Genomic DNA, 16,479 nt, shown 5'->3' with positions numbered 1-16,479 from the left:
ACACTATCTTTAGGTGAATGTCAGTTTTTCCAGCTTTTTTGAGCTTAAAGCAGAATATACTTTGTGCTCAAGGTGATTTCTGATTATCCTTAAAAAAAGAAAAATTAAGGACCTACATCTTATAAAGCATTGTGTTAGAGTCTAAAAGAAATACTGGAATTTTTTAAAATTTCTTATTTATTGGAGGAGTTGTAGGTTCACAGAAAAATCCTGCAGAAAATAGAGTTCATATATACCCACCCCCCACTCACAGTTTTCCCTATTGTTGACACTTCACATTAGTGTTGTTCCTTTGACACAATTGATGAAACAATATTATTATAATTATACTATTAACTGTAGTCCATAGTATACGTTAGGGTTCACCATGTTGAACAGTCCAGTGAGGAGTTGAGGAGTTGTTTTTTTTTTTAAACAGTTTGATTCACACACCATACAGTCCATCCAAAGTATACAATCATTGGTTCTTGGTATAATCACAGAGTTGTGCATTCACCACCACAGTTAATTTGAGAACATTCTCATTGCTCCGGGGGAAAAAAAAATTCCTGTATCTCTTATAGCCCCTTATTATTGATGCTTAGCTTTGGTATAGTACTTTTATTACAGTTGCTGAAAGAATATTACAGTGCTACTGTTAACTATAGTCCATAGTTTGCATTGATTGTATTTTCCCCTAAATACCATCCTATTATTAACACCTTGTAATAGTGATACGCATTTGTTCTAGTTCATGTAAGAACCTTTTGTATTTGTACAATTAATGACAGTCATTGTCCACAACAGGTTTTGTCATGTTATTCAGTCCCATGTTTTATCCTCTAGCTTTCCTTCTGGTGACATACATGATCCTAGACTTCCCCTTTCCACATACTCACACTCAGTGTTGTTAATTACACTTAGAGTTTTGTGCTACTATCACCTCTATCCATTTCCAGTCATTTCCAATCTCTCGTATTAAAAATTCTGTACACCTTTATCATCCTCTCCCCATTCTCTACCCTCTTTCCATCGCCTGGTAACCTATACTCTAGATTTTAACTCCCAGAGTTTGTTCATTAAAATTAGTTCATAATAGTGAGACCATACAATATTTGTCCTTTTGTGTCTGACTTATTTCACTCAGCATAATGTCCTCAAGGTTCATCCACATTGTTGCGTGTGTCAGGACTTCATTCCTTTAAAAAAATTTTTTTTAGTTTATTCTAGTAACATATAAACACCTATGATTTCTCTTCTCCTTTTAACCACATTCAAATATATAATTTAAAATACTAGACTAGACGTGTTTGAAAGCAGGATTTTGTCCTTTACTGGAGAAAAGTTGTTCTTGGGTTAATTGCTTCATTGTTATATCTCACCTTATTCCTGGAAAGGATTTAATAGGTGTGTACAAAGACTGTCTTTTGTGCACAGCCAAACTTAGTGAAAGAGTTGCTATTCTCAGTGTTCACTTTCTCACCTTCCAGTCCCTACGTTACCGTGAACCTTCTGGCTGTGCCCCATTTGTCCACTGCAGTTGCATGGTCACCAGTGGTCTTTATCCCCAAACTGATTCCTTTCATTGTTTAACCTTGTTACAGTGTCTAAAAATGACTACTACTTCCTTTTATCTATAAAATGTTCATTTTGGAAATTTTTGGGAAAAAACGCCTATAATCACTATCTAGAAAACTTTTTTCTGGTCGAAATATTTCTGTGACAATTGTCTTTTTCCTTTCCTCATATCTCTATCTTGCAGGCACCAAAGTCCAACATTTCTTAAAAGGGAAATTACCTTCTACCTCCCTTGCTCCAAATCTGCTTAGCCACCTTTGTCATCATCTCTTGGAAGGCTACCCTACATCCCCTTGCTGAAACCATAAAATGAGGAGCCATCTTTTACTCCTCTCACTCACCCTCCACTTACCAGTCAGCAACCAAATCCAGTTTGTTCTTCCTTTTTAATCTATTTGTTTGTCTTCTCTCCACTGATACATCTTAGCTCAGGTTCTCATTATTTTCTTACCTTAGTTTCCCAAAAGCATCTACGTTCGAACCTTAGGACTTCGTATATCTTTCTTCAAGGCTTGGCTTAGAAAATCAGGACTTCTCTGACCAGTTCCTATACTCAAGATTGAGCTTGGTGATTCCCCTTCCCACTTCATACACACCCCAATCCTCCCTCCCTGTATTGCCCTCCTTAGATCTCCTTGAGGGCAGTGATAGTATCTTATTCAAAATTGTATCAGTGTTATCCAGCCCATAGTGCTTTTAGTAAATGTCTGATAAATGGGTACAAGGAAATGAATGTTTGTAGGGGGGTGCTTAGTGTGAAATTAAATTTGAAACTGTTACATTAGTGTTATGAACCTGGCTGCTTTAAAATTGTAGCTTAGTGATGTGACTGACTTTTACCTACCTGGTCCTGTGGTAATTGTTCCGTTAACAAGCTTTCAAACTGTGAAGTATGGTACGGCAAGGCAGGGGTGAATCTGCATGGGAGGCAGGGCTGGGCTCCTTGACCTTGCATTACATTATGAGGGTAGGCTTTCCTGTAGGTAACAACTGGAACCACTTGAATGGTTCTAAATGACATGATCCAGTTTGTGTCTGAGGTCAGTGTATTGTATGTTTTTGTGACTGGGTGTACACAGTTTGAGGGTGTAAATGGGGTGGAGTGAGAGGCATCAGGGATACGTGTTATGGGAGGCTTTTAAACAACTAGCAGAGATAAGATGGTTGCTTAAACTAGGGAAGTTATGCTATGGATGAACAGGGGTGGGGCATTTTAATCCCTTGGTGATTGGATATGGGGGTCAGAGAGGAGGAATCTAAGTGATTCAAATTTCTGACTTGGTTCACTTAGGTACTTGGTGCTGTCATTAATTGGTTGTGTTGATTTTGAGATTGTTTTTGACTTCTAGGTGAGTATGTCTAGTCTACCAGCAGCTAGGTATGAAGTCCAGGAGAGTTCTCCACTGGAGATGTAGGGTGGGGAGTCATTGGCCTGTGGTAGTTAACTAGAAGAGATCCCTTAGATATATAGCTTAAGAAGAGTAGTGGGTTAGAAGAAGAAAGAATTCTGAGGAACACCTATATTTAAGGGGAAAGCAGTCTCAAAGAGATTGAGGAGTTAAGAATAGAAGAAGGAATTTGACAGCAAAAAGGTCATTAACTTTATTGTGCTTTAAGGAGAGAATAACAAGTAAATAAATGAATGTGTTTTTACCCAGCCTTTAGAGCAGATGCTCCACCTTCAGAGCAGATGCTCCAGTCCAGAACAGATTCGTGCCCAGGACCCAAGCCCACCGCACCCTAGAACCCCACTGACATTCTTACATCGGCTCTTAATACGTGACCCCTAAAGTCCCTTTCAAATTTAATCTCAGTTTTAAAAGATTGCTGGACCCAATCCCAGAAATTCTGATTCAGTGGGCCCAGGGAGCTTAATTTTTATAAGGGCCTTTCTGAGATTCTAAAGAACACTGATGTGTTCGTGCTATAAACTGTCATTTTATTTAATTGCAAGAGAGCAGGACTTTATTATGGTGAACTTCTAAAATACAACTGTAATTAAGAGATTGGCAACCATGGAAACCTGGCTGGAGCTTTCTTTCCTCACTCCCTGCTTTTGTGGGGTTGGTGGGTGGGGAAGCAGCACCACCATCTGTTGTAATCTGTTGGGGATTTGAAGTTTTTATTTTGTGGATTTTTCACCAGATGTCCTTTGTACTCTGTATCTTATCTTCTTGGTCCATTACCAATTTCAACCAAAACTCTTTCTGCAGTTTCTCACTTTAAGTCTTGCCAGCACGTGTCTATTTTCTGCCTTAGGGCCTTCAGACCCAGCCTGGGGAGTTTGGAGAGTAAAGAGGTTAATGCTCCAGGCACCCTTCAACCAGTGGAGGACTGGAGCCAGTGCCTAAAGATCTGCCTCCTACAGAATTGCTGGACCTGCCCTTCACCCTCCCACCCCCCACAGTGGCCTCCTTGATTACCTGTCCTTATTGGCTTTTCTACTCTTCTGTACGTCTTTTTCCCTCACTTCTGTTCCCTGGGGTCATCTTCTGCTTGAATACTGCTCAAACCTTGTATACTAATACGGGGGCATTTGAACAGACTTTAGAGGTTAATAAGTACAAACAAAAGCCTTGTGTAATTCCATTTGTTTCTTCTTAATGTCCCCATCTATCAATAATAGCACCTAAAATAAGGCGTGGGAGAGGAAGGCAAAGAGAACATATTGTGCAATGCAAAACAGCACATGCATTGCTAAAGTTGAAGTTAAATTTATTCACAGGCACTTTGTAATGAGATCATTATGTGAAAATTTATTGGATTTTTCAGAAGGAAAAGTTAATTGTGTGTGTAACTCAACAACCTTCATTTCTTTTATTTCACTTATAGAGTGGTTGAGAGATAAGAAAAACCAGAAGGTGGTTGGCACAGAGAGACAGTGCTAGATGTGCTTTTTTTATTCATGTCACCTTGTTCTTGAAGAATGCTAGGTGGCTCTTTTTGTAAGACTAAATTATAGACTATGGTGATAGAAAGCTATTAAAAATGTTTTAGTGCAGAATGGGGATAATCTCTACCAGTGCTAAGGATGCCAATTGCTAAAGATCATTAAAGAAAAGCACATACAGATCTTCATCTGATCTATTTCAGAGATATCTTTTAAAAGATACTTTGTACGTTAAATGCAAAATTACTTTTTACTTAGCTTGACATCCATATCTAGAAGATATCCATGTTTCATATTTCTTCTTTTAACTGATATTGGACTCTAGGAATTCTATGTTCAGTTCAAATTTGAAATGAAAGGTATACTTCTGGATGCCCATTTTCATTCTTGATTAAAACTGCTATCTGAAAGCATTTACCATAAAGGCTGTCCCATTGGTAGTACCCAGTAAATGTGCAACGAATGAGAAGGAATGTGCTGAGTTGCTTAAGATATATGTCTTAGACTGGTATTCCAAAACAAGAGTAGGCTAAAAAAAAATTCCCATGTGCTTAGACCATGGGCTGCTGCCTCATTGCCACCAGCCTGTGACTTTGGAGGCTATTTTGGTCTGTACCTTGTTTTGTAGGAGAAAAGGCATTCCTAGGAAACAGTCATTTCCTCAGTCCAGGGTGTTCTGTGTAGCCATAGGCTGTTCTGGTGTGTAAAGTGATGAGATCTTTAGATAATGTAGTATTCCAATCCCTCATTAACATTTCAACTCAGACTTAGTAAGTGAGCTGCCCAAGTTAAAAAAAAAAAAGCACCAGCTATTTAATGATACGGCTAGGACTAGAATACAGGTCTCTATGATGTGCAATAATCTTTCTTTCCAATTTCCGAAGTCGCTCCCATCACTACCCCTGGCCAGGGGACAAACATGGCCCTGTTTTTCTGAACTAGCTCAAAAATCACTTTAGAGTTGATAAAGGTTGTGGGTTCTATATTTGATTTAAGATATTTGCAGGAAATCTGATAGTTAAGAGCTTATATATATAATTTAGAAAATCAGAACAATAGATAGGCAAAATACGTAAGCAAACAAGTAATTTTATGAACCTCTAAATATTCAACAGTATGGGAATAGTTTAGAAAACATATAACAATTTTGTAAAAAGTCATATTTTGGTATTATATCATTTCCCATTTTAACCACTTTCAAGTATACAATTCAGTGGTGTTAATTATATTCACAGTGTTTTGCTATCACCACCCCATCCATTACCAAAAAACCTTTCTGCCACCCCAACCAGAAACTCTGTCTGTTAAACATTAGTGCCCCATTCCCCACCTCCACATCATACCCTATAATCTACATTCTGTCTCTTTGAATTTGCAAATTCTAGTTATAAATGTGAGATCATATAATACTTGTCCTTTTGTGTCTGGCTTATTTCACTCAGCATAGTATCTTCAAAGTTCATTCATGTTGTTGCATGTATCTGAACTTCATCCCTTTTTATGGCCAAATAATATTCTATTTATGCACCACATTTTGTTGACCCATGCATCTGTTCATGTACAGTTGGGTTGCTTCCACCTTTTGTGGAATAATGCTTCCACCAGTTGTGAATGCTGCTGCTATCAATGGTGGTGTACAGATACCCATCCGAGGGAATATAACAATTTTGATGGACTGTTGTGCAACCATTAAAATGCTAGTTGTTGACACATTCCAAAGTAATTTGGACAGAAAATAAAAATATATATGCAGGGCCCCCCTGAGGAGCTGGGGGGAAATGTAGAGGTGTTGGGCTTCCTCACCTGAATTGTTGCTGATGTTCTCACTAACATTGAGGACTGGAGGATTGATGTGCCGAGCCCTCTATCATGGGGATTGCCCTTATGAAGCTCGTTGCTGCAAAGGAGAGGCTAACCTGCTTATAATTGTGCCTGAGAGTCTCCCCTGAGCACTTCTTTGTTGCTCAGATGTGGCCCTCTCTCTCTCTAACTAAGCCAATTGGGCGGGTAAACCCACTGCCCTCCCCACTATATGGGAACTGACTCCCAGGGGTGTAAATCTCCCTGACAATGCAGGATATGACTCCCAGGGATGAATCTGGACCTAACACCCTGGGATTGGGAACATCTTGACCAAAAGGAGGATACAAAATGAAATAAAATAAAGTTTCAGTAGCTGAGAGATTCTAAATGGAGTCAAGAGGTCACTCTGGTGGGCATTCTTATGCACTATATAGATAACCCTTTTTAGGTTTTAATGCACTGGAATAATTAGAAGTAGATACCTGAAACTATCAGACTGCAATGCAGTAGCCTTGACTCTTGACTGTAGAGCAATGTAGCTTACTAGGGATGACAGTGTGATTGTGAAAGCCTTGTGGATCATACTCCCTTTATGCAGTGTATGGATGGTTGAGTAGAAAAATGGGGACAAAAAGGTAAATGAAAAATAGGGTGTGTTTGTGTGGGGGGGGTGATTTGGTGTTCTTTTTTACGTTTATTTTTTCTTCTTATTTTTACTTTTTCTGGTACAAGGAAGTTCAAAAAATAGATTGGGATGATGAATGCACAACTATATGATGGTACTGTGAACAATTGATTGTACACTTTGGATGATTGTATGATATGTGAACAAATCTCAATAAAATTGAATTTTAAAAAAATGCTAGTTGTGATGACCTACATAGAAATAGTGATAAATAATCTAGGATGGGATTGTGGACAAGTTCCTTTTAAACTTTCTTTTATAAATGCCATTTTACCTACCATGATGCTTTCAGAAAGTTCAAATTTCTTTAAATTTAAAGGGCTCATTTTCTCTATAGAATGTTAGCTATCAGTTAACTAAAATTCACTCTGTCTAAATCAGTTTATTTTCTGACCTATACACCATAGAAAGTGGTTATTTTGCTTTTGTTATTCTTAGTCTGTGCATTAAAAACTAGCTGAAATGAGGGAGTTGATAGTGAACTGGTAGAAAATGTTTCTGTTCCTTTATTAGAGCCATGTGAGCTTAAACTTTAAAAAAAAAAAACTAAAAACAAAATTGATTTCTTAATCAATATGTCTTTCTTTCTTGTAGGTCCTCTGTTATGCATCTAAAGCCATACTGGAAACTCCAGAACGAACGACCTCTGGAAATCAGCAAGGAAACTCTAAGAACTCCTATGAGCCACCACAAGGGTATAAAAGATCAAAAATGCAAAGCTAGGTACATGAAACCAAGTGTCTTTCCTTCAACCTCTCTTAGTAAGGCCTCATCTCGAAAGCCTTTTGGGATCATTTCTCCAAATGTTCTGTGCAGTATGAGTGGGAAGAATCCTGTAGAGAACAGCTTGAGTGTTAAAACCAAAAAGAATGCACCACCTACGACAATCCACCAGGGTGAAGAAGGGGAAGGGCCACTTGATATCTGGGCTGTTGTGAAACCGGGAAATACCAAGGAGAAAATTGCATTCTTTGCAGCCCACCAGTGTAGCAATAGGATAGGTTCTATGAAAATAAAAAGCTCTTGGGATATTGATGGGAGAGCTACTAAAAGAAGGAAAAAATCAGGAGATCTTAAAAAAGCCAACATGCAGTTAGAAAGGATGAGGGAAGTCAACAGTAGGTGCTACCAGCCTGAGCCTTTTGCATGTGGCATTGAGCATTGCTCTGTGCATTATGCGAGTGACAGTGGGGATGCCGTCTATGCAGGGAGGCCTCTGTCCGTCATACAGATGGTGGCCTTCCTTGAGCAAAGAGCCAGTGCTCTGCTAGCTAGTTGTGCAAAAAGCTGCACAAACTCACCTGCTGTTGTGAGGTTTTCTGGGCAATCCAGAGGTGTGCCCCTAGCCTCTGAACCCTTCTCTACTCCGGGAGCCTGTGAAGAACCCACGGAAAAGGGAAATCCTGAGGTTGGTGAACCACAGAGTGAGCCAGTCCGGGTCCTTGACATGGTAGCTAGACTGGAGTCAGAGTGCCTGAAGCAGCAGAGCCAGCGTGAGCCTGGGAGCCTCTCAAGGAATAACAGCTTCCATCGGAATGTGGGCCGGGTGTTGCTTGCCAATGGCACTCAGGCTGATGAAGGCAAAACAAAAAAAAGAGCCTTGGAGGCACCTGATACTCAGGTGAACCCTGTGGGGTCTGTATCTGTGGATTGTAGACCCTCAAGAGCTGACCATTGTTCTCCTAAGGGGGACCAGGCCTGGGAAAGTGCTCCTCAGGGCTGTCCCTCATTGCCAGCAGGTATGAATTTCCATATGGACAGTTCAGAATTAGAATCACGTCAGCAAATTAACATGAAAAACAGTAATAGGTATGATGTGGAAATGATAGAGGAACTTACTGGGTTACCTTTTCATCTTCACACCTGTCCCCAAGCCACTGAATTGCCCACAAATGCTGGTGATTTTAAAAGCAGAGAGCTCGTGCCGCTCACTAGCCAAAATCCTGATCAAAGAAGAAAAGAATCTTTGTGTATTAGCATCACTGTGTCCAAGGTCGAGAAAGACAAACTTTCTAGTTTAAACCCCTCTGAAGACCCACTTCCAGGGATGCTGTTTTTTTTGCCACCTGATCAGTGCCAGTTGGACTGCTCCCAGTTGAATGAAAGCACAACAGAAGAGTCTTCAGAGGACAGCCAGCTTGAAGATGCTGCTAAGGGTGAGAGTGCATCTGAAGAAAAAAGTGTTTCACCTGAGCCATTTGTCCTGCCCCCATCTTCTGTGGAAAGTACATTACCAGTGCATGAGGTGTCCAGTTGGAAGAAGCAGGTATCTCATGACTTTCTGGAGACCAGGTTTAAAATCCAGCAGCTTTTGGAGCCTCAGCAGTACATGGCCTTTTTGCCCCACCACATTATGGTGAAAATCTTCAGGTTACTTCCCACCAAGAGTTTAGTGGCTCTTAAATGTACCTGCTGCTATTTTAAGTTTATCATTGAATACTACAACATCAGGCCAGCAGATTCTCGCTGGGTTCGAGATCCGCGTTATAGAGAGGATCCTTGCAAGCAGTGCAAGAAAAAATATGTGAAAGGGGACGTGTCCCTGTGCCGGTGGCACCCCAAGCCCTATTGCCAGGCATTGCCCTATGGGCCAGGATACTGGATGTGCTGCCACCGGTCTCAGAAGGCCTTCCCTGGCTGTAAGCTGGGGCTTCATGACAATCACTGGGTCCCTGCCTGCCACAGCTTTAATCGGACAATCCATAAGAAAGCAAAAGGGACTGAAACTGAAGAGGAATATTAAAGCCTATGTAAGAGGCAACAACAACAACGAAACTGATTTTTAAAACTGCAAACACACTACCCAGATGTACCATTCAAGTGAGTGTTGCCTCTCAGAGTTATCACAGTCACTGTAGGAAAATCTGTACTTAATTCCACTAGGACTGCCATTGCTCGACATTTTTAAAACGCTAATTTACAAGCTGTTCAAGAAAATTGGTCTTACAGTGGCGCCTCACATTTGATCCAGGGTGGTATCCCAGTTTGATTCACTTGGCTCTGAATATGCCTCTTTTTTTAAAAAATCAAATCTATTCTCAAAGGATGAAGACTTGCACCCCATCGAGGATGATCAGAAGAGTACACTGCAGACTCTGCAAGCACTCCCCAAAAGGGCTGCCGGAAATGCTTCCAGCACTGGCACCATATTTGAAATAAGCAGATAGTGTTCAGTGAAAAGAATAGCAGCCCTTTTAAAAGAGAAGTATGCTTGAAAAGGAAAAGTCAGGCACCTTACCTTTCACCTTACATGCTTGATCCTGTGAGAATGACGTTTGTGGTCAAAAATGGATTTCATGCCCTGTGGTGTTTACAGTGTATATAATTGTTGTGTGTTCATAGGGCTATGGAAACTGCACATTAAACCTGAGCGCTTTACCTTTAGATGAGTGCTTTTGGCCCCCCCTATAAATGACACTATTAAAAAATCCAGTTGTATATAGTGGACAACTGACTGAAGAACATAATCACCACAATGCAGCTAGAATAGCGTTGCGGCTATAATTGTGTGTTTTCTATTGTCCTGTCTCAAATTTGTACATCCTGTATAAAATATGAATGTTTCCCAAATAAACTATGAATGTTTCCTGTATAATATATGAATGTTTCTGAGAAGAAACTCTAAGTAGCTAAGAGGGTAACCTGTTCAGAGGATACCAAATAATGGTTTAACTGGACAACCTTAAAATTAGCAGAGAAAAATCCTTTGTTATATTTTAGTGATCCACAAGAATCAGACTATATAGTCAGATTATAACATCCTTGTCTTCTTAAGTCTTTCTTTCTGGTTACAAAAATTTTTTTAACTTTAGTAAAAACATGCATCTTAAATGGGACCTGAGTTTTACAAAGATCCCTACCCCCTTTAAGGTTAATATTGAATGGTTTTGTGAACTGAGTCTAAGAATTTCTCTTTTTTAAGTTTTTGAGTTGTTAGGAAGAGGGGGGAGATAAATTGTTTTGTTTCCTGTCATCAAGAAGAGGCCATCTTCACTTAACATGAGCTTCAATTTTTGTTGCCTTTTAATACTTATTTGGATTTTTTTGTCTGCCAGACATCCCCTGTCCCATTGGGTGAGGTATTATCTAGGATGTTCTTACAACTTGTCCAGGCATAATTAATCATTTGGAATTCATTGAGGATTCACTCAGGCTGTGATCATGTTAGGCTTAGTGGGATTGGGAGGTATTGGGCCCCAGAAAGCTGCTACAGAGAACCCAAAAACTAGCTTCGTTTGAAATTGAGTGCCCAGCCATGATGTTCTAGGGGAGGTGTTGATGGGAAGTAATGTGTGAGGACTGTAATAGTTCCAAAGGAGAAAGCTGTGAAGGCTGAGCAGGTTTTGACCAGGCAGACATAAAATCTGCCAGGCAGAGTAGAGTGGGACTGGATGGAGCTAGTGGAGCTGGCTCACCTACAGCTGAGGCAGGGGGTGGGACTGGAGTGGCTTCCACACTGGAATCTGCTTGATACTGAAACTGAAAATTGTGTCTTAATGCTAAACAATCTGCCCCCATTGGGCATTTGATACCTTCTTGGTGCTGGGCTGGAGCCTGCAAGTTCATTGGGTTTGTCTGTGATGCAGGATTAAGGAGAGGCTGAGGGCAGCTTGCTTTTCCTTCCAAATACCAACTCAGTCTTTGCATAGAACTCATTGCAGCTGAGGTATGCTGGAAAATGCTTTTAAACCCTAGAGTCCGTAGATTCAAGTTCGCAGTTTTAATTCCTTTTGGTTGGCTCTAAACTGGCAATCTCAATGGTACCTCCCTGATAGGTTTGTTATCATTCATAATTTATGAGGATTAAATGAGATAATGCATATAATGTACTTAGAGTGCAGCCTGGCATGTAGAAAGTGCCCAATAAATATTAGCTCTCACTGTTAACTGTATTGCCCAGCGTGGGCACACAGGATAAACAACTTTTGGTTGGTTTTCATGTGAAACACAAAGCTGTGACTGTGTGAGGGGCTGACCTGACCAGGAGCAGAGGGCACAGTAAGAATGTACTGAGCCCACCTTGGCATGCCGCTCATGATCCCTCCTGACATCACTGATGTCCCCATTTTGAGCCGTGGGGGCAGGACCTAGTTCCCAGCACTGTCTGTGTGAATGGGAGCGGAGGATTTTAGCAGGAGAGAACAGGTGGCATCAGAGGGCACCACCCTTCTGCTTATCATGTCTAGACAAGTGTAGCGTTTCCCTTAGGAGACCCTGTGCTTCAGAGCCCCCTAGTGCCAAGCTTGTGAAAACCTGACTTTGTATTTCCTGCAACAGTCCAGTGCTGCATTGCTGTAGGATCATAGACTGAAAGGAAGAAAATAACAATTTGGCCATCAGGACACTAGCCTCTCCATGACTCCCTCCCCACTCCATCAAAAAAAGAAAAACTCTCCCACTTCAGCTTCTGCTCAGAGGCTCTGATAAGCCTGTCCTAGATTTTTTTTCCCCACCCCTCACTTAAAGCCAAGGAGGGGGGTGTGAATTGGAAACAGAAAAAAGGTTAAGCTTAAAAATTTGCTTTTTTAGGTCTTTGTCAAAATGATTCTGGCATTAAAATGGTCATGACTAAACACTTTTTCAGAAATTACCATAAGCTCTGTCTAAATGCACTGATGGCTGTGTGTGCAGGAGGCACCTCCTCTGGGAAACCCAACCCCACTGCCCACCTTGGCTGGGTGCCTCTCAGCACCCTGTGCACATCTACCACCACACGCCCCCTTTGGTTTATCATCGTATAGCAGTTCTCTCCCCTGCTGCACTCTAGGCACAGAGAGGGCAGCTTCATGCCACACCCTCAGTGCCCCTCACCCACAGCCTATCTCCCTGAATGTTCCCATGCCTCTCTAGTGGCCATCTTAAGTGAGGGGGGCTGGCAGGTTCTGACTGCTCTGGGCCATACAGTAATTTTCCATTCAGTGTGAGAAACCTGAAGGCAGGATAAAGGGCTCTTGGAGGATCTTTACCTTTGGCCATAGCTGTTCCCTTAGGAGCATTTTTTGCTTAGGGAAGCTCCCATAGTAGGCCTAGGGGTTTTACTTTTAACTCTGTCGAATTTATTTTTGTGTGATCTAGGCTCTGTTGTTGCCAGTGGCTCCCTTGGCAGCCAGGCTAGTTTTAAGTTTGCTGACTGTAGAAGGGCCACAGGGCTGATGGTTATGGCATGACCTAGGAGTCCACTTCCTGGGCTTTGTCCAGTCATCCGTTACTCGGAATTGTCAGCACCTCCCTGCCAACCTTTTCAGACCAGCGTAGGACATTGCTGTGTATTCCCAGGAGTTTTCCATGGCTTCAGTTGCCTTTGATCCTCCTCCATTGAGCAGACTGGCTATTCATCCTCTGTCCGTCATCTCTCAGCCTGCCTCAAGAACATCAGTCACCTCACCAAAGCCTTTCTTGCTATGTGCTGCAGATTGCATCAGTAAGAATGCCAAATTTAAATGCATTCTTTTTCATGTACAGGGCCTGGCACTTGGGGAATTTGACAGTTTCTATCCCTTTTTTTCTGTTGGGTTCGAGTAAGCTAGTGTAGCAGTCTCTGAGTTGGCTCAAAGTACCTGTGTGGGAAATGTGTGACCCCTTGTATCAACATGCACACCATTCCTCAGTTTGTGGCCATTGCTGGTTTGCATAACCTCATGGGACCAGCAAACATCATTGTGGTGTACATTCCAGTGTATTTATACCTAACATTTAAGCAAAAGCATGATCAGGCAGCATCACCATCTTAGGTGGTTTGACCTTGGTGTTATTTTTAGGGGAGCAGAAGCCACTACATTTGGTAGCTGGGGAGGGAAGAGGAAAGACCTAGAACAGTAGATGGATAGCAATCCCCCCACCCCCACCACCACCAAGTGCCACCATCTACTCTTTAGTTAGAACAGGCTGTAGAAAAAATTTTGGAACAGTTTTTCTCAAATTCTTAAAATAAGGTGGGCTATAAAAAGAGTTAAAAATTAACCTCTACTAAATGTTTTGTTTCTCTTTTTGGAATGATAAAACAACAGGAGTTAGGTTCTAAAGTTAGAATTTAAGGGAAAAATGGTATATAGCTAACATTACTCTTGAAAATCCTTTGTGCCTGTCACACAGTGAAGAATTCTCTATAGTGTATATGGTGGTGTGCAGCATGTGGTAAGTCACGTAAGATGAGCTGCTCATGCTGAATAAGGAGCAGTGTGTAGAAAGACCTGGAGCATAGCAGATCCCATCTTCCTTCTCACAGTTAATTGGAGCACAGTCCACCTGTGCTATTTAAATTATCTCCCTGCTTTCCATTCCCCTCCTCCCCCACTGTATCTGAGAACCACACAGTAGCTTTATGAAGTAGTATCCCTGTCTCAAATGTCTGTTCAGTAGTACAGAGGTTGATGGAGTTTCAAACACTAGAATCAAAATCAATTGGTTGCCAAACACAATGAGTATATCTACCTGTTCCCGTACCCATTGTGATGTGTGAGGTATTCCGTCTGTGTAAGTCTGAGTTTGCATCCATTAGTCCTAGGCTGGTGCAGGGGTGGCCCACCAGGCCTTCCCTGTTCTGGGACTAAGGTGCCAGCCTTCACTCTGCCCTTACCAGTGCAGTGCAGGCAACCAAGCACGATTCTGCTGCAGGGTGTGTGGCCTGCCTTCAACAATCTCCTTCTACCCCAGCCCTGATATTCTCTCCTTTGAAGCAGATGTGGTGACTTGGCTGCCTCAGCACCCAGCTAGGACCTCTCATGTGACCTTTCCCTCTTCCGTGGTTTTGGATTCAGGCCCCTCAACTTTTCTTCAATCTGTGCTCTGTAGAGGCTTTGTTTTTCACAGGGGCTCAATAGAAACAGCAGGCATACAGAAAACGGCATTTCAAGGAGGGTTCATTGAAAGGGTGTAGATACAGGGGGCTAGCCTTCTATATTATGGGCCCAGAATATAAATTAAGGACCCTCCTGCACCCCACCCCCTTTTTCTTCCCACTCCTGGCTCTGTCCCTCACCTCAGCCACCTTCTCCTATTTCCTGCACACGGGTACCCCTCAGGCTTAAGGGATCTTCTCTCTGAAGGACAGAGCTGGGGAAAGGACTCTGGAAGCTCTGTAGTTCCAGGAACCTGGATAATGGTCTGAAAGGGGAATGCAGGTCCCAGGAAAGTCTGCCCCCTTAGCATTCCAATTCCTTGCCCATGGAGAGGGGTATGGCTGGAGGGCCAAGGGGTGGAGACTTCTAAAGTGCAGGAGCTAGTACAGGCTCCATTGCCTGGGCTGCTATTGTGCAGGGTAGTGATTCTCAATCTTGGCTGCCTGTTAGACTCACCCTTGTGGCTTAAAAACCACCAATGCTGACTCCACCCTAGACCTATAAATCAAAACCTCTGGGGATGGGAGCTGAGCATCATCGGTATTTAGAATCATCAGGTGATTCTAAAGCATACAAAAGGTCCTGAACCATAACAGCAGTAAGGGCTGATGGTTCCTAGGCCCTGGATGAGGAGATGAGTGGTCACCAGAACTGGAAGGACAGAAAAATTGTGTCCAGTCAGCAGCAACTTTCACCTGAACATAGATCTGGCAGGGAAGGGGCCAGGAATAAACATCCTGACTACCAGAAGCCACAGAACCTATTGATGCAGCCACCCAGCTGTCTGCCTGGCCGTGAACAGGATGAAGAAGGGGAAGGAGTGAACCTGGAGGGGCAAATGTGAAATATCCAGAGAAAGCTCTACATGGCAAATCTCAAGTTGGACTGGAGTCATTTTATATTAGAACAATCCCTCCATCGGCTCTCCTTCAGCTCCCCAAAAGCCACTAGTGAAATTCCCTTCCCACTCCTTTATGTCTGGGAAAGAAGGGAACCTGCTTCCTAAAACTTGATGACCCTTGGGAGGCCCTAAATACACACCTGGGAAGGTGCCCACCAGGCTATAGAGCACTTGACATTAGCTAGTCCAAAGTGAGATATGCTGTAAATGTAAAATAATACATGTGGAATTTCAAAGACAGCATAAGAGTGCAAAATCTATTTTTCACAGTGATGACGTTGAAATATTTTGGGGTATTTTCAGTTGAAATATAAAAATATAAAAAATTTCTATTGGACAGTGCTGCTCTAGAGCAATGTTTCTTAAACGTAAACATACATATGAATCATCACCTGGGAATCTTGTTGAAATGATGATTTTGATTCAAAGTGTCTAAGATGGGGCCCAGGATACTACATTTCAAACAAGTTCGAGGTGATAAAGATGCTTCTGGCTGGAGGGTCACACCCTATCAGGATTAGGAGCTAAAGGTTCTTTGGCATGGTGTTATCAGGTCCTTCTGTAGGAGCTCTCAAGCTCTTAGCAAGGTTTATCCCGAAGACCATTAAGAGGGCAGAGAGCAAAACTCCCAACTCAAACCAGTACTGTGAACTAGAAGAAAAAGGTTTATTTTTCTCTGTGAATACGTCCTCCCTACTTTGAAGGCGACTAATAAATTGCTGATCACAAAAGATGATCTTTGTGTCATTCTTGAATCAACCTTGGATTGGGAGGCGTCTTCTTACTCATGCTCCAGAAACATCTT

General features: G+C 42.0%; 1 protein-coding gene across 2 annotated transcripts in view; it reads left to right on the top strand.

Annotated features, from left to right (window-relative positions):
- FBXO34 (F-box protein 34) overlaps positions 1 to 16,405 on the top strand; it is a 100,208-nt gene extending 83,803 nt beyond the window's left edge. For both annotated transcript variants that reach the window (XM_037832659.1, XM_037832658.1), the window contains exon 2: positions 7,530 to 16,405. In XM_037832659.1, coding sequence (XP_037688587.1) covers positions 7,540 to 9,678 — 2,139 coding nt within the window. In that variant the 5' untranslated portion in view covers positions 7,530 to 7,539 and the 3' untranslated portion in view covers positions 9,679 to 16,405. The remainder of the gene's footprint in view (positions 1 to 7,529) is intronic.
- Positions 16,406 to 16,479: the final 74 nt, after the last annotated feature.

The sequence above is a fragment of the Choloepus didactylus genome, chromosome 4 (assembly GCF_015220235.1).
Source record: "Choloepus didactylus isolate mChoDid1 chromosome 4, mChoDid1.pri, whole genome shotgun sequence".
In the NCBI taxonomy this organism is placed as follows: domain Eukaryota; kingdom Metazoa; phylum Chordata; class Mammalia; order Pilosa; family Megalonychidae; genus Choloepus; species Choloepus didactylus.
Note: the sequence above shows the minus strand (reverse complement) of the source record. Positions and strands in the feature narration are given on the sequence as shown.